Below are 22,501 nucleotides of genomic sequence, written 5' to 3' on the forward strand. Positions count from 1 at the left end.
CAGTCTGTATGTGCAAGATGTCAAGATTGTATGTCAACAACCAGGGCCAGCAGAACACTGCTGACTTCCTGCAGGTAGCATGTGGTTGTTCAGTAGGTGGGAGGGAAGCAACAATGACTGGATTCTCTCTAATTTTGTGTTATGCCATGCCCTTATGGCAGCAATTTTGTGACTGGTGCCCATATAGTTTTCTCAAAATTCTAAATGGGGCCACTACCTCTGGTCACCAACAATTGGTGACTGACAGGCCACAGTTTTCCCAAGCAGGATTTGAACTCAGAACCCTATTCATGCAAAGCATGTGCTCTGTTACTGACACATGGCTGTAATTCACCTAAATGAGGGAAAAGCCAAGCACTGTATTTAGGGACACTATTGTCTTCAGCTCACCAAAGCACAGTTTATTCTTCCACAAAGACCCATTACACATATTAAGGACCAGTACAATATATAGGCCCTCCCTCCACAAATACTCAACCTTTCACCATATTTTTCACTTGTGCATTGTGTTTTTAATATTTTATTGGGAGCCGCACAGAGTTGCTGGGGCAACCCAGTCAAATGGGTAGCATATAAATAATAAAATTATTGTTATTATGATGATGATTAATAATACAAATGAAAATCTTAAGTAGCTGAAGCAGTGCTGCTATATCAGATGCTCTTAAACTATTTTCTGGGACTCATGGTAATATAATTTATTGCTAAACAATTACACTGCGGCCTTACAATTTCTTTATGTAAACATCCTCAAGCAGCACAAGCAAATCATATGTTGCATTACTCAGCAGTCAAAACATAGGGGCTGGTTCACACATTAATGCAGCATGTCGTCACCACATGCAGTGGGCAATTAGTCATGTTGCTAATGTTATTATTTACATTTATATTCTACTTCTACTGGCAAGGCGTCAATGAAGTTGTACCTTTACAGTATTATATGCTGTTATTCACTGATTTTACCTAACAACTCAAAGCAATACAGGCAACGCTCAGCTTATGCAGGGGTTACGTTTCAGGGGTGGCATGTAAAGCCAAAATAGTGTATAGTCAAAACACATTGGGTTCAACGGTGGGTGGGATTGCCAAAGCCTTTTCCCCCAGACAATTGCCCTCTTTCCACCCCCTTTTTAATTTTCTACATCTGAATGTGTACAAGTTAAATGTGGTCAAATTGCGAGTTAACTGTATACAGATAGCAGTTTGTAACCACCTTGTGCATGAATCTCCCCAGGATCGGTGCATGCACAGATTCCACTTAGACCTCTGAGTGGGGAAGCAGATGCAACTTGACTAGAAAATCACATGAACTATTCTTAAATTAGTTGAAAATATATTAAATATATTATATGGAAGTTTATTTAATATTTTTATTAAATCTACTACTTCCTTACATTTTAAAGCCCTAACCGCCATGGGAAGGTGCGGCAAAGCTCTTCGCCGCCCCAGGGAAGCACAGCGCACCCTCTGCCACCAAGGAAAGGCGCGGCGAGGCCCTCCATCTCTGTGGGGATGCTTGAAGAGGCCCTCCACAGCCATGGGGCTGCCTACAAAGCCTCCGCTGCCATGAATATATATTGTGATATATCAAGATATTGTGATGTTTAGTTGATGATGTATTGTGATATTGAAAACCAGATATCGCCCAGCCCTACTTGTGATCCCCAGCAACTGGTAAAGTCATACTATCTCCATCATGGCTAGTAGGCATTGATAATTTGTCTAAACACTTTTTAAAACCACCTGACATATCACTATCACTATTTCCATTTTACTAGGCAGTCAGTTTTAATTTACCCATGGAAGTTGGAGCTAGCACCTAGATTCATATAGCACATATTATAAAGAGTGAATGAAGATGAAGAGAAGTCAGGCTAGAAGAACCAGCCCAGGTCTTACAGATTATGCTGCCAAATATTTAGGCTGTGAGGTAGCAGTGGCCTAATTGGGACTAACAATTGACAACTTCAGTTTACTTCACTTATATCCTACCAGAGCAACATGAGCTCAAAACAACTTGCATTTTTATATTTTTCCAAATCCTGTGACGCAGAATGGCAGACTATAGTGATATGTCCACTGTAGAAACCATAGCTGGACAGGGGTTTGAACAGGGACTCCCACATCCAACCTAGCACTTCAGCCACTAGACCACACTGGTTCTCTGCATCATAGCACACTAGCAAGATAGGAGACCACCAAGAAAACCTGAGTCTGAAGCATGACCCCTACAACACTGTGGAACCATTCAAAAATATGTATCTTTAACACCTACAAAGTTTGTGTTTCGAGTTACATAGCTTTCCTCTTACTTGTGCTTCTGGCTGCTCTCCACCAGGGGGAAATTTGCCCTTTTAGAAATATAGGTATTGCTGGCCTAGACAGTGCTCAGTTTGTACATAAAATGCAATTTTATTACTATTGCTGGTGCCTCGGCAACCATCAGAACTACTAGGTACTATTCTTAGCTGTGGAAAGGACATGTTAGAGTGGCTGGAATGAAGTACAGCAGCACACAGGCAGAGAGAGCTAATGGTTTCTATTCCTAGGTCTGCTGCATGGAGGCACAAAACTCAGTACCGATTTGGCAGAAAGAGTGCTTGCTTGAGGTCCCCCTAGATCCAATTCCTGGCAACACAACACCCCTCTAACACCAAACTGGCTGCAGCTGCATGCTTATTAACACAGCTAGTTAATTAATGGAAGGGTTTCAAAGCTGGGCTTCTGCCCTTTATGGACAGACTAGTTGAGTGCAATTTCTGGCAAAGAAGTGCAAGGCTACTGACATCATATTCCTTATTTATTTAATTAAGGGCCTAAAAAGAGACAGACCCACTTCCCAACCGGAGGTTGGCACAAATAAAAACAATGTGGGGTTTAATAAGCATGTGACATCGCAAGTTTTCACTCAGAAGCAAGTTGTGGAAGTTCCTTTGCAGCTCAGCCTGACTCTAGGGTTTCTCCTAAGCCTCTTCTCACAATGAAGAGCTACAACATCTATCTTTAAATCAGGGGTTCCTAATATGGTGCTTGTGGGCACGCATGTGCTTGCCTTTCCTAGCTGCCCACTGATATCAGACTTGAAAGAATCTTTCCATTGTAGCCAATAGAACAGGTTGCAGGGGGTGCTTGGTTGCAGGGTGTGTGTGGTGCCCACAACAGTTTCTCCAGTATGCCAATGTGCCCATGGGCCTAAAGGGTTGACAACCCCCATTTCCCCAGGATTGATGTCTTTATTAATAAAGAGGGCTATGTACCATTCCAATATGCCTGAGTTTGTCAGGCATAGTGTGGAATTTGGTATTCTGAGCAGTTTAGTTTCCAATGCTTAAGATCAGTTTTTTCAGCTGTTATAGCTGAGGAGCAAAGCTTAGAAGTATCCAGACAGTGCCTAATGAACCCTCTAGAATTGTGCTCTGCCTTGCTCAGCTCCCATGGCTCATATTCCCCCTTCTCTTACCCGCCAAAAGCCACTGGTCCTCCATTCCCCATTCCCCTCTCATCTTTCATTTCTCCAATACTTGACCCCCCCCCAAAGACTCCTTGAAAATCATATGAAATCTCACGCAGACACTTGCATAATTTATTATCAACATTAAATCTGGAGTTCCTAAAACCACTGGTAAGAGCCTATATGTGAAAGTAAAAATTCCAACACAGAGTCCAGGGCACATTCTATTTTCTACATGCAGACTCAGGTTGACATATATGAAGATTTGGTCTTAGATTTTTCATTTAAGTTTCAAAGCCAAGAGATATAATTTTGCTCTTTGCCTGTGGCTCTGCTTCTCTTTTAAGGCATTTTCATTTATAAAAGAAAGGGTCACAGATTAATTTAAAGTACATTTCCACTTCCCTTTTAGTAAAACATGCAATTCCCTCATCCACAAAGATAACAGCTAGTTCCCTAGAGAGCTCTACAACCATCAAGATACAATGATTCAAAGGGTGCCAAAACTGCCTATGAAACTCAGGCATCATCCATGCAAAGGTGGTAGCTATAAGCATGCTCCTTATATGTGTTTGCGTATGTATTCACAATTAAAAACTTATCCTAACTCAGTCACATAGCTCATGTAGTCCTGAAGACCTACTCCTTCCCAGAGTCTCATTCTTGAAGCACTGAAGAAAAACCACACCTTGTGTTCCAAGCAAAGCTATTCAACATATTTTTAAAAAACCAATCAAGCCCAAACCCTAGATTTCTTGGCCTTCTTCCCCAGGGTATTTTCAGATTTCACCTAAGCCCATTAAACACCAAAAGGAGACAACAACCTCCCTCTCCCATCTACAGAGACTTTCCTCAGTGCATAATAGTCCTCCAGCTTCCTTCTAGTTCTCCCTTATGCAGTTGCCAAGTCTCCCCCAGTTGCTGCTCTGGGCCTCATAGCTTAGAACAAAGACAGATACGATCAGATAATCAGTATTTTCTCATTTGCCACACATGGTCCCTACCTGTGACCATTTTCCTGTTGTAGCAGGCTGAGGGCAGAAAGCAGGAAGGCTCCTGTCGGGCCCAATGCGTTTGCAATGTCAGCAGCATGGTATTGAGATGGGTCTCAGTGCTGGAAGGGATCACCATGGGAAAAGCTATCTAACCACACCACCTACTCAAGTCCACACCATGGAAAGCTGTTCGCTGAAGTCCACTTTTTGGCTGTTGCTCGCCCAGGTTGTGCTCCCGAGAGTCTTAAAGCCACTAAGCAGAAAGCAGTGCTACACAGCTGTCATTGCAGAGGCTATGGAAGGTCAGCGGGCGTGGAATGCTCTCTTGGCTGGATCAAAGCAAACAGCTGGTTACATGCCATGGCCAAGTGGAAACTGATCAGAGGAACAGCTGACAAAAGGTTTCCAAACGCAGGCCAGAAAAACCACTAAGGAGAGGGGCTGAAACGTGCCAATTCCAAACTCCTCTTTTCTAAAATGTTACCTCCAGGCCACTGTTTGCCTCTTTGAACTTTCCCAAAGGAATTAACTCATTGGTGCTGGTTTCTAAAAACCTGAATGGTCACTGAACAAGCTGTTTCTGCTAAATCCTTAGAGACAAGAGGAGTGTGGGACAGGAGTCTAAACTGACCGCATGTTATCACTATTTTTGTAGAAAAAAATAGTAATATAAAAAATGCAGTTTCAGAATCTTTATGAACATGTAATCATTTTGTGAGGGTTTTTGCAGGGTGGTGGTGATGTTAGCATAAATTTCCAGACCCCATTCTCCTAGTAACTAGTACCTTGGCCAAACACCACTGCAATAATAGTTTCAGACATTCACTCTGAGAGGTGTGTGTTTGTTTTGGGGGGTGGGACTAAAGTATCAATCAGGCTTTCTGACAGGCAAATATAGTATTTTACAATGGATCTCCCCCTTCCCCAACAATCAGTCTCATTAAAAATCCAAATGAGGCAATATTCAATCTTTGACTGAAACTCTTGTGTCTTTTCAAATCAGAGCAAGCCATTGTCCATTGCACTGATACTTCTATAACCAAAGTTTTGATTCCAGCATCATCAAACCATCATCCTTTTGGCTCCTTTTAGCTCACACTGCTCCCATCACCATGAAAATCCACATCCACCACATGCAAAAGTGGAAGTGTTATGCAAGAAGATGGCAGCCAGAGCATATGAATCCAATATCAGGAGGTACTTTTTTGAGGATTTCTTCACACCAAAACTTTTAAGAGTTGCTACACATTTTATTACTCAGCCCAAACAACAATGTTCATAAGAACCTCAGGTCTGGTACACAGTTTATACATTTTTTGGAATAGAGTGTGGCTTGGGAATGAGGGCCATAAATACATTTATTAATTTATAAATCACCCATGGAAGGATTCTGGACAATGTATTTCAAACATAAGAGCACCATACAGTAAAGGTAAAGGGACCCCTGACCATTAGGTCCAGTCGTGGCCGACTCTGGGGTTGTGGCACTCATCTTGCTTTATTGGCCAACGGAGTCAGCGTACAGCTTCCGGTTCACGTGGCCAGCATGGTGAACCAAAGCAGCACATGGAAACGCCGTTTACCTTCCCGCCAGAGCGGTACCTATTTATCTACTTGCAGTTTGACGTGCTTTCGGACTGCTAGGTTGGCAGAAGCAGGGACCGAGCAACGGGAGCTCACCCTGTCACGGGGATTTGAACCGCGACCTTCTGAGTGGCAAGTCCTAGGCTCTGTGATTTAACCACAGATATATAAATTAAAAAAAATAATTGCAAACATGAAAGCATTTTAAATTGATCTTTAAAGGATATTGGATTGAAAGTAGAAAGAGTTAATTCACTATCTATTAATGGCAACTAAAATCTTAACTGCACAGATCTGGAAAAGGAAGAACCTCAACAACTGGTAAAAAAACTGTTGGAAAAATGATTAATGGCAAAGCTAACTTATTGGAACAAAGAGAAAACAGAGAAGGAGCTTGCAAAATGAACTATTTTGATAATTTTTTTAAATAATGTAATTTTTTAGGAAGTTTACTTGATCTGGATTAATAGTCTTAGGAAGGAGTTATTTATTGTTGTAAAAATTAAATTTGAATGGTTAATTTAAAATGAATACTTAACTGATATAAAAATTAAATGTATGACTGTAATGTACAGAATTATTGGAGATAAACAATTGTGAATATTGTATATTGTTAATATCATTTATTTGTTTGCCCACTTTCTCTAGTTAAATCATATCCAAGGCAGCTATGTTATGATCTGCAAAAAATTACAGTCTAAATCACAATATCTAAAATATTTGTTTTGTGTTTTTTAGTAGCAAATCATTAAATGTTTTCCATTGGCATCTGAAATCCAGTAATGTTGAAGACAGGCCCACTTCTAAGGAGGAATCATTCCAGAACCAGAGATTCTCCTGCCACAGAGGAGGCCCTTCTATGTGTCTCCAAATCCTGGTGGGACTACAAGCAGAGCATCCCAGCCCACCGACCTGAAAAATTTAATTGCCCAGCATTGAAAAAAGTCAACTATTTAAAGCAAATCAGAATACAATAGACTAAATAAAGAAAACAGGTAATAATAATTTATTATTGTCTGAATATTTAAAATAGTAGGTTTATTCTAGCATAGACTTCTAGTGAAACTGCCAGTTTGAATAACACAAGTCAATTGTATTCTGTTCTGCAAGCTTTTTTACTTTTCTATGCAAATTGACCTTGCATTTTGATTACTTTCCACTGTTGCTTCTGTCTCAAGCCCCCATTTGGTCATGTCTGGCCAGTATTCAGCTTAGCTCACACAAGACTGGTTCAGATACAAGTAAGCTTCTACCTCGCATACTCACTCCAAATTTGCACCTCCTGAACATCATCTTTTTGCCATACTTTGCTGTTACACACAAACTGGTAAACTATGATTTGTGCTTGCTCTCCCAAGTTGAATTGCAAATAGTGATCAAACTGTGTTGTGAAATGGAGGGAATCAGAGCATGCAAAGGGAGAGAGGACTACATAAGACTGAGACTTCCTCATGGGAAACAAGCCACACTGGTAAGACTACTGCTCAGATCTAATCCTGAGAAAGCAAAACTAGTTAACTAGTTAACCATATTAGTTAACTAATATGATTTGATTTTTTTTTTTTTTAGGAAGAAGGGAAATCCAAATCAGCCACTTTTATCCTAAAGTAGGCTGGCCAGTGGGAATACAGAAATGGAAATTTATCCATTCCTATTCCTTGCTACTTTCCCTTAGTACAGTGGTACCTCGGGTTAAGTACTTAATTAGTTCCAGATGTCTGTACTTAACCTGAAACTGTACTTAACCTGAAGCCCACTTTAGCTAATGGGGCCTCCTGCTGCGCCGCCAGAGCCTGATTTCTGTTCTCATCCTGAAGCAAATTTCTTAACCTGAAGCACAATTTCTGGGTTAGCGGAGTCTGTAACCTGAAGCGTATGTAACCTGAAGCGTATGTAACCCGAGGTACCACTGTAGTAATATGTAGCTATGAAGCTTGAGCAAGCAACTCTTCATTTAGAAAAGAGCACTGTACAGGAGACATAAGAACTACCAGTCATGGGGCAATAATTCTCAGGGTTAAACTTCCTGGTGGTCATAACCAGTGCTTTTTTTCTAAAAAAATGTTTAGGGGTACTCTCATTTTCCTACTCATATTGAAATACTGCCTCTCAATAAGCCCAAACTTAGATTAACCAAACGTTTAGGGGTATGCATCCCCCTGCGTCCCCTCCAGAAAAAAGCACTGTTCATAACACTGACTATAGCATTTATTCTGATGTGCCTGGGAAGCCTATAGTGCAGATGATGTTTAACATAATAATCCTGAAAAATCGTAGAAACCTTGTACTCTTCAGCAACCAGAGCCACAATCTAAATCATCAGTCCCCACAGACAGGGATTTTTTTTCCTTCTGCCCCACTGATCTCTCATGTCTGTACTAGACATCCTTATACACCTCCATACAGCTGTACTATTCAACTCACAGGTATCAAGGCTTAAATTATTTGGTGTAAAATACCAAATAGGTTCCAGTATCAACTGTTCTTTGACCAACAGGAGAAAGAATAGTTGTCTGATGGTTGAACAAAACCCAGAGATGTTGACTGGGTTTATGACCAAGAATACTGGGCACTAAGTGATCATTCTACACATGAGAAAGGCAATAAAGCATACTGAATATTATCCAGCAACTGGCTATTCAGGGCAGTGAGCACCTCAGGTCTTGTATCTTTGTATCTCAAAACAGCTTTGCTGTTCCTCAGCTCATGAACCGTCAGGCAGAGATTCAACTCATTCAGTTCTAGGAGTTGATGTCTGCCAGTCTGTTGGAAGTGCTGTCCAAACACTTTATATGAAGCACTCACAGAGAAATGGTCTCCATGGCATGTAACAGTCACAGCCTTTTATGCTGACCTAACTAGGCTCAATGACTTCTACATGACATGACATCGGAAGAATGTGCATGATCCTTTATATGTAGGGTGTTGAAACTGTGTCTGGCCAACATCTGAATCCTAACTTGTTGGGCCACAACACTGGGGAAGCAAAATTCTCAGTCACAATCTTACATCCATGTTAATACTTTCTGGCTCCAAAAGCAGGCCCCACTTCGTGAAATGACTCCATCATACCATCAGATCTCTGATCAAGATGGTTTATATTGAAGGAGATACTGTTGTGAACAGGGTTGATGAAACAACTGAAAAGTATGTAGGTGCAGACAAGCCCACCCAAAATGAATACAGAAGAATATGATGCTGCAGTTCAGAGACAGGTGCACCTTCTTAAAAAGAGACAAAACTGAGTAAAACCTGTAAAATACAGGAGGTGAAAGGCAGAGCTGGAGGTCAAATCAGTTCTTCCTAGAATCACATGCTTTTTCCTAATTCCCCGTTCCTAATTAAGCTGGCTTTATCCTGCTTTCGGTCCAGCCCCAACACCATTCCTATGGGATGTGTTCACAGGGAAAGGCCTTTCTTTCTAAGGCCTTTCTTTCTAAGGAGCATAGGCCTTAAAAGCAGAGTGATTTTTTTACAGCAGCACCCACCAATAGCTGATAAACATGCGCACACCTTCATATTTTGTTATCAGAGAAATGATGTCGTGCATGAATCAAAGAGAAAGAATGTGCACATGAGCACTTTCAGCAATGCCATTAATTCAACAGGCAAATGTGCATGGTGGGGAAGAGGTCAGTTCAAACACAGTTCTGGTCATAATAGCAAAACCTCAGAATCCAGACTTGGAATCCGAACTTGAGACCTCTAGTTTGATCCCCTGGCTTTGGAAAGATGCCCTATACCTCAAGTATCTTAGGCTGGTGCACACACCATCCTTTCATAAACTTCCAACAAAGATGGTTAAAAAATTCCTCAGGAAGATTATTTCAGTATGAATTGCTTTTATACTTGGGATATTCACTCTGCTAAACATAAAAAATGGGCTTTTCATCCCAAACTTAAGAACTTAAGGAAAGAAAGCAAACAGTGAGCCCCTTTCTGAAATCTTCTGTTTGAAGATGAAGAATGTCCTGTGACTTTCCCCACCTATAATATGCACCCCAATCTCTTGACCTTTTCCTCATCTAACTAGTTCTTGCCTCTCCTCTGAGTTCTCTACAGCATGTCAAAATAGTTTTTGAATTCTAGTACCTGTAAGGTACACAGTATTCAAATAACACATACTGTTGGAGGCAGTATGCCTCTGAATACTAGCTACTTGGAATCATAAGTAAAGAGAGGGCTACTGCCCTCATGTCCTGCTTGTGTATTTCCCACAGTCATCTGGCTCATCGCTGTGAGAACAAGAAGCTGGACCAGATGGACCTTCCTTATGATCCAACAGGTTCTTCTTCAATTCATATGTTCTTACTATTAACTCCTGATATAAGTCAAGTTTCCACTGTCCCCTGCTGGCATAAATTTACTTGCCTCCAATAAATCAAAAGTTATTCAATGCTTCAAAGCATTCTCAAAAACCATGTTCCCCCAATTGTTGAGGCACTGTTCTCCCATTCATTATACTGCAGCATAGAAGGTCAGAATAGTTTGAGAGGTGTAAACAAAGAGACAGATTTCTTGTTTTCAGCTTTACCTCAACTTTATTGTACTTTTCTGACCATCTGTTCAGGTTCTGGTGCTTTCAGGACCTGGTGAGCCCTTCAAAGTTCTGCTTGGGAAGAAACTATGTTTTCCTCACCAACTTGCACAAGTGTGCTATCCATATCTATGCTGAAGTAGTGTATTTGCTAAATTTCCTTACTTGATCTGGGGAAAGTGTTTGCAAGCTACAAACATGCACTGGCTTCAACCATGGAGGGGATATCTCCAGTGCCTGGTCTCAAGGGAAGCTCTAGGAGGACTGGATCTCTGGGGTGTGGCATTTGTTCTATAGCTTTAAAAGCTGCAGCAAAAGCCTTGGTGGTATCTGAGAAACATTCTACATACAACATTTTGTGATGCAAGTCCTGCATCACAACACAATTAGAGGTAGAACTGTTGGGCTCTTGACTAGAAATTTGAAGCTTTATGAGGAAGGCATAAAGAATTCCCAGTTACATGCTATATTTCAGGCACCCAGTCAGAATGGTCATAGTTTGAAATACTATCAGTCCTGAAAGCTCTTGTTTGCTCTCTAGACCTTCAATGTGACAGACCCCTTCATTAACTCTTGGTGCACTGCAGAAGCAGATCAGGAGAGCTAAGACCTCAAAATGTCTCATGCAAGTGACCCACAGCTGCAGAGAAAGACAAAAAAGCCTGGTGGAAGACCACTGCTCTCCCAATTAAAGAGTCATTTTTGTGGCATATTCTATTTTCTTATGCAATCAACTCCTGGGATGAGAAGAGGTTATATCTCTTCAGGAGGAAAGAAGATGCCACCATTTCTTCTCTCTGGAGACAGAAGGAAATGTCTTCACCCAAGTTCCCCAGCTGGCTCCCTCATGAACAAACAGTTCCAGTAGGAGAATTCTAGTTTGCCCATTGGCTGATTTCTGTTTAAGCTCCTGCGTCCTGTTGCTATAGCAGGGGCACCCACCAAAGCAGCCCTGGCCTGTGTCCTGTCTCATGTCCACCCTATACCTCTATGATCGGAGCACACTGGCAGGTAATGATTAACATCTATGACTATGCTATTGCTTGCGCTGGTGCTAATATTTTATAGCCACAATTTTTTATATGCTTTGTACCATTAAGATGCTTATTGGTAAACTTGCATGGTATTATTGAGTTTAGTATGTTGTGAACTGCATAGTGAATACAGTGGTACCTCAGGTTAAGTACTTAATTTGTTCTGGAGGTCCGTACTTAACCTGAAACTGTTATTAACCTGAAGCACCATCACTTTAGCTAATGGGGCCTCCTGCTGCTGCCGCGCCGCCAGAGCACAATTTCTGTTCTCATCCTGAAGCAAAGTTCTTAACTTGAGGTAATATTTCTGGGTTAGCGGAGTCTGTAACCTGAAGCGTATGTAACCTGAAGCGTATGTAACCCGAGGTACCACTGTACAGTTCAATAGGTGCAATGTAATAAAAAACATGCAAACAAAATGCTTGGCCTTCTGCAACAAATTCAGAAGGGGGATAGAAGCAGCTCAGTGGCATGCAGACTGAAAGGGAGGGTATCCTATCAAGTAATCTGAGGTTTACTAGCCCTAATGTGTGCTAGAGCTAGGTTTTCCAATTAGGCCTCCTAAGAGAAAGGAGGGGGATAAGAGTTTATGGGTGCAGTTTTTGGAATCTGCCACAGCCAAATTACTGCAACAAGGCAATTCCTTCCAACAACCAAGAACCATAAAACAGATTACCAGATGAGAGATCAATTTAAAAACATTGATAGCGGCAGCACAAAATAGTTGTCTGAGGAAACAAGGGGGCTAAACCATTACAATGTACACTAACCGCTGAAACGAAAAGAACCCTAACGTATTTTCAGACATTCATGGGGCGGCCCTATGATTTCTGAACATGTCAGCACTATCAGCTCTACCACTGCAATGGCTTCTGATGGAACTGTACAGCAACAGCCGCCCAGTCCCTACACAAGGAGAATGCACAACAAGCTTTTTGAGACTGTGTGTGTCCCTTGCCAAAGCAGTTACTTGCTGTGCGGCGGGGGGGGGGGGGGAGCAGACTGGGGAGGGGCTGAGAAGAGGAAACATGTTACTTGCTCTCTTTGCAGCAAAGGAGAAATCAGCCAAGAAGCTGCATTTCCAAACATGTAGGGCTACCTAGGGGAGTTTCATTCCGTTAGCCCACCCTGGCATTGTACGTCACTGGCACAGAGCCAAGCCTGCACTCCGCTTCCAGGCCACAGGCTACACATTAACCCTCTGCTTGGTCCCTGTTCTGCCCTGCAGATTTCCACCAGGCAGCAAATTCAATCCCCGCCTCTTCACTCGCTTCTGTGCAGTGGTGCCTCTGCCATGGCAACAAGCTTCTCATTGGAGAAGCGGAGCTGCCAGGGAACCAATGGGAAGCCAGGCGGTGTTGCTAGGTTCTCCGGGATGCAATGGGCTGATTATGCCCAAACAAAGCAAGAAAGAGGAGAAGGCGAGAGTCTCCAAAAATACCTCGGTAAAGAACTGGCTCTCCTTCCAGGAACAGGGGCTAGAAATAACCTGCAAAGGGAGACCCAGCAACAACAGGGCTCATGGTGCTGGCACGATGCCACAGCCACTCACGGCAGTCGTGATCTCTCCTGTTCAGTGACTCTCAGAGCCAGCTGGGTGCAAAACTCTCCCCCAGTTCAGAATCCCATGGGGTGCTTGAATTGAATTTCCTATCTGTCTCCATCCTTTGGTGTAACTGGCAAGGCTAACATAAAAGGCTGCCTGGCCTGGCTGCAATTCCCTAGCTGTGCCTGCCTTTTCTTTTGCCAGCCACAGGGCACCAGGTATCCTCAACAGAGGTTCACTGCCACAGTTCTACCAGATCAGAGGTTTTGGACATTTCACGGATTCCTTACAAAGGACAAGGGTAAAAAAAGGCTAGGTCTCCACGTACAACTCGACTGCCTTGCACCCTAGTCAAAAACCTATAATCTACTGTCAAGGTTCTAGCCAAAGAAGGGTCCTGAAATGAGTTAGGAGCCTCACTTTTATTTAAGCCTAGGTGCCTGCTAACCTGTGTTGCAGGTCTGTATTTCTTTGCCATTTATTTCTAACCCACTGGGCCTAGAGACTCAACTCAAGCTACTGGAGGTGTGGAAATAAAGAACAAAGGTCAGGCAAACCCAGTCTAAATTAGAGCCTTCAGAAATGCTCAAAAACTTAAGGCAGCAAACAGAACCTTTGCAGAAAATTCTAATGTCATATGATCCAATGTGGAAGGATGCCAGCTACTTGTCTGTCCTTAGAACAGGGGTGGGGAACCTGCAGCACTCCAAATGTTTTGGACTCTGAACACTCATCAATCCCAGCCAGCATGGCCATTGGACACAGATGTTGGTAGCTGTAGTCCAACAAAATCTGAAGGGCCACAGGCCTTTCCCTGACTGAAGAAAAACATCTATCTATGATTTACATCAGAATGCCACAGAGTTCATTATAAACCTGGGAACTTTCAGACTACTGTCACCTTAAACACTGAGCACTGAAAAACATCTTGTTTGGCAAAATGGCATCTTTCTTTGAGCTGGAATCTATTCCATGCTCCTTGAGAGCTCTTTTCCTCATTGCAACTTAGTAATGGTCTTACCTTCATCACATGCAAGCCTCATAAAACTTAGTTATATTCCCAGTCAAAATGTGGCCAGAATGATTAGGAATCCCTTGTGCTGAACTTCATTCTAAAGCCATGGGATTAAAGCATGTAACTGGCTCATATTTATATTGGGCAAAAAGAACTGAAGAGTTAACTGCCACTGTTGTGAAATTAGATGGGCCCTGAGTAACATCTCAGGGAGGAAAGGAAGAGCAAAAGAAAACCTGTTTATAAAATTCAACACATATCAAGCGAGGCCAGAGAAGACCAATGTGGAAGGATTAAAGTAAGGAAAACAAGACTCCACTGAAAAGTATGTCTCACGGACTTTAATGGAATGTGCCTCCAAGAGTGCTGAAGATAGAAGCTTATGTTGAAATCATAAGAACACTTACTTGGAACAAGTTTCCATAAGTCTATGAGCCATACTTCTGAGTAAAAGGTAGGGTATATAGAGATGATTCAGGGCACTGTCACAAACATTGCAGGAGAATATTATCATCACAGACCGAAGTGAGTTCAGAGCATAATAATATTTTCAAGATAAACACTGTATTACTGGTCATGAGGATATCATACAGCAGCAAACACAGTGCAAGTGAAAATACTTAAGCCTAGAATTACTGCTAGATTTCTCACTGAAATGGAAATCTCACAAATCAAGTGCACATAACTAAGACTGTGGCAGGAGGAATACTATGCAGCAGACTGCTGGCAGTAATATGGGTGACATGGATTAACCTACTAGTCATGTTTGGGTGTGAAAGATCCTGTCTCAGTGAAGAGGCCTTGAGTAGACAAGAGGAGCTATTCAGGGTCATACTAAAGGTCCAGCCAGCCAAGTATCCTGTTTCCAACAGTGACTAGATTTGGATGTCACAATATGTTTTAATGACCCAGGATACTAACAGAGAGTCTCTTCCCTCTGTTCTCCTCCAGCCATTGACAGTTTTACTGTAGATACTCTGATCTTCCATGAATGGGTTTGTTTTTTTTTAAACTCAGTATTACTAGAGACTACTACTACATTCTGTGCAAGTAAGAGCCACAGGTTTGTACTAGCATAAAATATGTGCTTGTTTAAAAACTACTCAGCACTCTCCAGTTTTATTTAGTATTAAGTCAATGGACACTCATTCCATATTCAATATTCTAATCTAGTTCTCTCTTTTTGACCATGGTTCTTATCAATTTAGCTTATGCTCAATATTCACTTCTGAAATATGAGGAAACTAACAGAGCCTAGGACTTGCCGATCAGAAGGTCGTGGTTCGAATCCCCGTGACGGGGTGAGCTCCCGTTGCTTGGTCCCTGCTCCTGCCAACCTAGCAGTTTGAAAGCACGTCAAAGTGCAAGTAGATACATAGGTACCGCTCCGGCGGGAAGGTAAACAGCGTTTCCATGCGCTGTTCTGGTTCGCCAGAAGCAGCTTTGTCATGCTGGCCACATGACCCGGAGGCAAATAAAGCGATATGAGCGCCGCAACCCCAGAGTCGGCCACGACTGGACCTAATGATCAGGGGTCCCTTTACCTAAGACTACACATAGTACTAAGTTGCATGTACATTGGAGAGTTATGTTAGTTTTACCAATTATTTTCCAATTCATTCTGAAGTTGTTAGCTTTTAATGTGGGTTTTTGTCAGTCGCAGTGCACCGAGCTGAAATTTTAAGCAATGACTTTCAGGTCTGTCCAAGTTTCTTTACTTACTAAGGTTGTTCAAATACAACCAAACACCTATTTTCCAGAGGCAATCACAACCTGAATTTGTTGGAAGCTTTTGGAATGTTGGGAATGGCCTGCTCTTGAATCAGAATTTCAAAGCCAATTATATAAACTCAATGATCTGACTATGAACACAGAGTTAGGGTTGTTATACATATTTCTCTTTCCTAAAACTATGGCCAAAATATTGTGAAACCAATTTTAGCTGAATGATTATTGTGGACCACAGCACTATATTAGGCTCCTAATATAACTTATTTTTCTACATTATCTTAAATTCATTCTTTTTTGACACTAGGAAATTCCCTTTCCCCATCTTCTGCAACAGTGTTGAAACTAGGAGATGTGCTGACATAGTCAGTGCCATTTGGTCTCCATCTACCTTTGTTTAGAATGCAAAATCTGAACAATCAAAGAAGGCTAGGAAGGAGATAACACAAACTGAACTGGATCTACATTGTCAAATGGGACCATCACCCTTCTCCACTAACAGTTCTATTTCTCTTATAATAAAATGCAAATTTTCCCACACAAAGTTTACTACAAGTAAACATTTAATCAAAATGTGAAAGAAGGATGTACAAGAAAATAATTAAGTATGGGTTAACAAGGTATTTGGGGATTTAAAGCTGGATATGTGAGGAGGAGGACTGAACTGATTTCCACAGGATTTGGAAAAAGATATTTGGAGGGCTGGGACAATGCTTCAACCAGGAACACTGGCCGATAAAAGTTAAGTAAGCATAGAAACATTTCATGAAATGTAATGATACCCAAGTAAGGTAGACTACAAGATTTATAGAAAAGACTAAAGATACTTCATCAAGCTCCTAATAGCAGTTCTGTGTAAATTATGTTCCATCTGATGGCATCCAGTTTGTCAACATTCTGTATGAAAAACTTCAAGTACAACCTCACACCCAGATCTTGAGTTCAAGGCAGGACAATGGTAAGTGGGGGAGCCATTCAGGTAGGAATTAGTCCTAATGGTTTAAATTAATTGAGAAATTATGCAGAAGGTAGTTTAGGCAAATAGTAAAAGGAGACAGATGACAAGACCATCAGCATATGTGCTCTTAACTCAAAGTAGTCATACTGCCCCAACTTCCCTGTAATTTGGAATGACAGTAAGAAGCCTTCACAATGGTAAAACCAACAATGATACAGGATTCTCACAAGCCACATTGTTTCTACTCTTAATAGGTCCTTTTTTGTACTTCCAGCTTCTCCTTCAGATAGATGAAGACGCTTCCTGGTGTGCTAAATGCCAAATGCGTTATTTATGCTATGGCCGCTGAACAGTATCCATCCTATAGTTTCAAAAAGAACTGAGAACAGAATCAACAAATGTATGCAAGCCTTAACAACAACACCTTCCTCTTCTTTGTGGATTTTCTGCAACCAGTCTTTTATCAAATTAACACAAAATGAAGTCTGTGAACTATAAAAGGATTACCCAGCTAACAATTTTGTGTTCTGCTAGCATCCAGGAAAAATAAAATAGCCTACCCAGACAACTGATGTAAAGCCTCTGATTTTTACAAAAACTTTGTCAAATGTCTTAACAGGTTCAAGAAACCTCCTTTCTATAAAACCATGGAACTTATTAGTTCCATATTAAGTCTAACACCAGATCATAATGTTGTTGTCCATTCACACACTTAGGAGAAGGCTATCATTTCTCGTGGACGGGTCATCTTTCAACCTCAGCTTTAAGAGGTCAAATTCAGAGCTGCTTGTTTACCACCTGAGAACATTTCAGTTTCTCTTTGAGAACGTAAACAGAACAGACAGTGCCATGTTTCTCATTCAACTTACTTTTACTCTAGTATAGTGATCATCTCACTGATTTTTTGCCACTGCAGGGACAAGGAACCTCCAGCTCATGGCCCTAATTAGGCCCAGAAGTCCTAATTTTGCCTGCAAGGCCATTTCCTCCAAACCATACCAATTTATCCCACTTCTAACATCATATTTGATGTCAGGTAAAGGTATGGCTGCCATCACTCTGAAGTCCATTTGCAAGCAGCATGTATTGAAACTGTTTGCAAACAGATTTCAAAGGTGAGTCTCTTTCAAGTTGTCACCTTTCCGCATGACAGCCCCTGCACATATGTCACAAGTTGGCCTGCAGGGGTGGGTGGGGAAAGGAGTTCCCCACTTCTGGGCAACTGCCACATCCAATACAAGCCATGAAGGAAACAGGTATTTTGGTGCCCTTAATGTACCTGGTGGCTGCACCAGATGCTGTGGTTGCCTATGAAAAACCATGCAAAACTTGTTCCACTTTCTAGAACAGTAGCCATAGTAGTCTATCACTGCAAAGATGTCAGAATTCTGCAACTAGCACCAGGTGAAAAAGGCTGTAGGCAAAAGTTTGCCCTGCAGTAAACTCATTCTAAAGAGGTCACAGAAACAACATGAATTTGCAACATGTGCCTTGGACTGCTCATTTCAATCACCTAAAATGATTTATGCTTACAGAGTTATGTGATGTACTTGCTCTCAGCTTGTGACATGTTGTGGTTTGAATTTTCATGGATTGATCTTATGCTGATGTACAGATAACCCCACCTTGTGATGGTGAATAAACGAGGTGGCCTTGGGGTCCTTCAGCTCCATGGTTCTATAAAATTATGCTTCTTGAACATCTGGAATATCTTTTATCAAAGCCTTATACAAAGTTGTGAAAATACCCATTTAGTAATCCAATCATCAATTTGTCTTTTTTTTTTTTTTTGTTAAATCACATTTTGTTGCTCATAGCTATCTTGTATTTTGCCAAGACCCAAAGAGCTTCTCTTTCCTTCTTTACTGTCCTTTTCAGCTAAGAACAAAGTATTTACTACATCCCAACCATGTCACCTTTCACTGTACTTACTACCAAGGGTCATCTTCCACTGAACTACTACTGAGGTTTATGAAATCATCAACTTCTATCACAAAATAACTTCCTGATCCTTATCTGTACCGTCCACATCTAACAACATGTTATCAGTAAATACCATGGTATCAGTGAGCAACCACAGGAAGTGCCTATAGCATTGTAACCTTTCCATGTCCCCAGTGGCACTTTCAGTCAGTGTGTAAAAAACCTGAACCCCAAGTGTGAAAGGCTATGTAACTCCAAATAACAAGCAAGCAAACAACCTACACAAATATTCTACCCATCCATAATCCTGTATCTGGACATTCTGGGCAAATCAGAAAAAGTGAGACACCTATCCGCTCAGCCTCCTCAGCTGCAGAAACAACCAGTCCCACAGCTTTTTATGCTCCTGAGCTATTAGTGCACCCTAACAAGGAAAGGAAGCCCCTATTCTTCTACCGAGTTTACAAGAGTCTGCAACATGTTATCCAATGGTCCTTTCCCAAAGGCTTCCATTCTAGAGGAGAGGAAAAGATTAATTCCACCATGGGTTTCTTAGTCTCCACTCACTTAGCACGACATAGTTATCTCACAGGTTTCAGTAATGCTACCTCTTACAGTACTGTATAGGCTAGACTAGGTGAAGAAAATACTCATGGCTTCACAATGGCAGCAGGGGTTTTGCAAGAGCATAGGGCAGACTAGTATGAAATCAGGCATATGCTGAACTTAAATACTGCACAAATGTTGCCTACTAGTGACCATGCAGAAAAAATGCATAAAGTTCATCCAACATTCTTAGTTTCTTAAAAGTTGTGCTCACTCATAAATGAGTTAATATACTATGATTACACCTGAGATAGTACATGTCCCCACATTACTGCAGTAGTGCAAGTCTGAGAACAAGAAAACCTATTATTCAAAATCAGGGGCTAACAAATAATTGCCAGTGCTGTACAGATGCCACAAATTCATATCTCAACTCAGGTTCAACTCAGCCACAGCTAGAGATGCAAGATATCTAACCTGACATCCACATCAACAACTATGAACTATTTCTGAACCTACAGAAATCTGGGTCTCTTACTAAAGTTCTATGAACCAATACAGGGGTTTTCAGAAACCAACTGCAGATAAGCAGATTAAATATTTTTTGTATTTGTTTCTAAGAATTACCTCATTTGTAAACAGCAACAGGTACCACAAATATGCATAGACGGAACTGCTCCAGGAAACCAAAGGAAATCTCAATTTACGCAAAGTTGCGATTAACTGGACCCAAGTAAGCTGGCACATGGGGTCATAAAGCATTGAGGTCATAAAGACAGCACTGGTAAAAGCAACTACCATCCAGATTACAGAATTAAACAAATTCCATCACAAGGTGTAGGTACGTATATGGAAAACAATTATATCCCATAAGTTTTATTTGTGAAACATCTACAGCACAATCCTATATATGTTACAAAGAAGTCCCCCTGTGTTCCAATGGTTTGTGCTCATTGCAGTTAGGGAGCAACCTTACTACACATAACAGCACTTATTTCAGAGTAAACATTAATATGATTGTGCTGATTATTTCTTTATAGATAGTATTAAATACCTGGCGTCAGCAACATCCTGGAGCAAGGGTTCTACAGGTTATCTGTATTGTCAACTTAAATCTCTTTTCCACTACCTGCTCTTACCATTCATAGCTGCTGCAAATGATATCATTGCAACTTATTACTGAAATTATGCATGATGGCATTTATGGTATTAGCATAAGAAACTGCGGCAGGGAGGGGGAGAGAGATAAGATTTTTTTTAAAAAAAAATAAAAGATACAAGTAACACACTATAATAATTAGTGCTGTGCCAAAGGTTACAAATACCATGTACTGATTTACCCTCACCTGGGAGGGGAAGATTGAGAACATAGGACACATTATGATGAGGGCAGTTTATGAAGGCTGTGTATTCTAGGTAACTTTCTCCAGAGAAAGGAAGACAACTCAAGTGTACTATTACACCACAATAGTTGAAATGCTCACAGCATGATTGTGGGCAGGGGGAGATATCCTTGTTTATGGGGCTATCCAAAAATACAACAAAAATATAAACATAAATTCACTTCCTGGAAGGAGTAAAATCCCCAAAGGGATCAACCCACATCTCATTTAAGCCAATGGAGTAAACTCTTTTAATTTTTAAGGCTGAGCTTTACCCAACAGGTATATTGATGCAAGAAGCCCCATATCAATCATGGTGCACAGTGGAGCAACATTTACCTACTTTACTAATTTATGGTAATCCTAGCTCACCTGAAGTTAAAAGGGCTCATCATTTTAACCACCTTGTACATGTATAAATTAGTATAATTTCATCTAGATTTTTTTTTAAAAAAACCCACCCACTCAATACACATATATGTTTGAGGTTAGCAGAACTCAGTGATTTTCTCATCCAGAGGCATTTGCACATCACAAATGCCCAAGAGATTTGGGGTGGGGGGCGAGGAGAGCACCTTAAAGACTACTGGATTTACTGGAGCCTAAGCTTCAGTGGTTTTAATATTTAATACCAATCGAATATCTGATACCATTATATTGCTATCACAATAATGAGCATTTGATATCGCTATTAGATTGCCACAGAAATCTTTTTTTTTTTTTTTTTAGCCCAACGACGAAGTAAAATAATACACTGAAAAGGCGCCACAAGCCTGGAAACAGTGTGTGGTGGTGCTTAATGTAATAAAGACTAACACGGCTGCAAGAAAGAAAGACGAAGGGAAGGGGTGGGGGGGGGGGAGAAAAAAGATGGGTCTTGTCCATCCATGCACCACCAGCAGCAGCAGCAACGATCAGCGGAGGAGGAGGATGTGGGAACTCAGTAGGGAAGGCCGGGCCTATCGGGGAGAAGGAGGCAGAAACGGGCGGCTGCGCTGCGGAGGGCAGAAGTTTTGGGGGAAGGAAGTGGGAGAAAAAGCGGCGGCGGAGAATCAGGGTGGGGTCGGGCGGCGGGGAGGGGATGAGGGCGGGGCGGGGCGGCCCGGCCGGGAGGACGAGCGGGGTCCCGCCCGAGGCGAGGCGAAGCCGGGGAAGAGCCGGCCAGGGGCGGGGCCTGGCGAGAGAGGGAGAGAGTCCGGCTCCCTGGGAGAATCTGCCCGCCGCAGCCGGGATGAGCTGAGGAGAAAGGCGGGAAGGATTGGCCGGGTGGCGGTTGGGGGAGGGGGGGGTCGGGGAGGAAGAGGAAGGCGCGACGGCGCCCGCCTTTCTCTCCCTCCCCTCCGTCCCTCCCTCCCCTCCTCTCTCCTTCCTCTCCCTGGGAAGGGCCCGGAGGGCGGTCGGATGGGGAGCGGCAGGCAGGCGGGCGGGTCTCTTACCTGAGGAGGCGGCTGCGGCCCGCGGCGTGTTTCAAAGCTGGGGCTGAGGAGGAGAAGCGCGCTGGGGGCGGGGCGCGGCAGGCGGGCGGGTTGCGCCCCCACCCCCAGCGCAAGGGGCGTACTCCGGCGGCTGCTCCGGCGCCGGGATTTCCCAGTAATGCAACAAAAAATGGCGACCACAACAAACCGCCTCCGTTGCCGCCGCCGAGCGCATGCGCCCCGCCGGCGTGGCCACGTGAGGCAGCGGGCCGGGAGGGGGAGGGGGAAGAAATGGACGCGCGCCCGCGCGCGCTCTTTCTCTCTTCAGGAGCGCGTGCCTCTTTCCCTTTCGACGCTCCTCCCTCCCAAACGGGTGTGCGCATGCGC

The 22,501-nt window shown here is 42.4% G+C and overlaps 1 protein-coding gene and 1 long non-coding RNA gene across 4 annotated transcripts in view; one reads left to right on the forward strand and one right to left on the reverse strand.

Moving 5' to 3' along the window:
- DYRK1B (dual specificity tyrosine phosphorylation regulated kinase 1B) overlaps window positions 1–22,300 on the reverse strand; it is a 33,405-nt gene extending 11,105 nt beyond the window's left edge. The window contains exon 1 of one of the 3 annotated variants that reach the window (XM_081868959.1): window positions 22,136–22,300. Coding sequence is in view for 2 of the 3 variants with exons in the window: in XM_081868957.1 (XP_081725083.1) it covers window positions 4,456–4,582 (127 nt within the window). In the remaining variant the exon portion in view is untranslated. Of the gene's footprint in view, window positions 1–4,455; window positions 4,716–14,168; window positions 14,206–22,135 lie in introns of those variants that run through there. The other 2 variants (XM_081868958.1, XM_081868957.1) reach the window with 2 other exon arrangements.
- Window positions 4,631–7,029, forward strand: LOC309346255. The gene is made up of 3 exons (XR_014158531.1): window positions 4,631–4,748; window positions 5,504–5,643; window positions 6,769–7,029. It is a non-coding gene; the product is annotated as an uncharacterized lncRNA (long non-coding RNA).
- Window positions 22,301–22,501: the final 201 nt, after the last annotated feature.

Source organism: Podarcis erhardii, assembly GCF_964252035.2.
Source record: "Podarcis erhardii genome assembly, chromosome: 7".
Taxonomy (NCBI): Eukaryota; Metazoa; Chordata; class Lepidosauria; order Squamata; family Lacertidae; genus Podarcis; species Podarcis erhardii.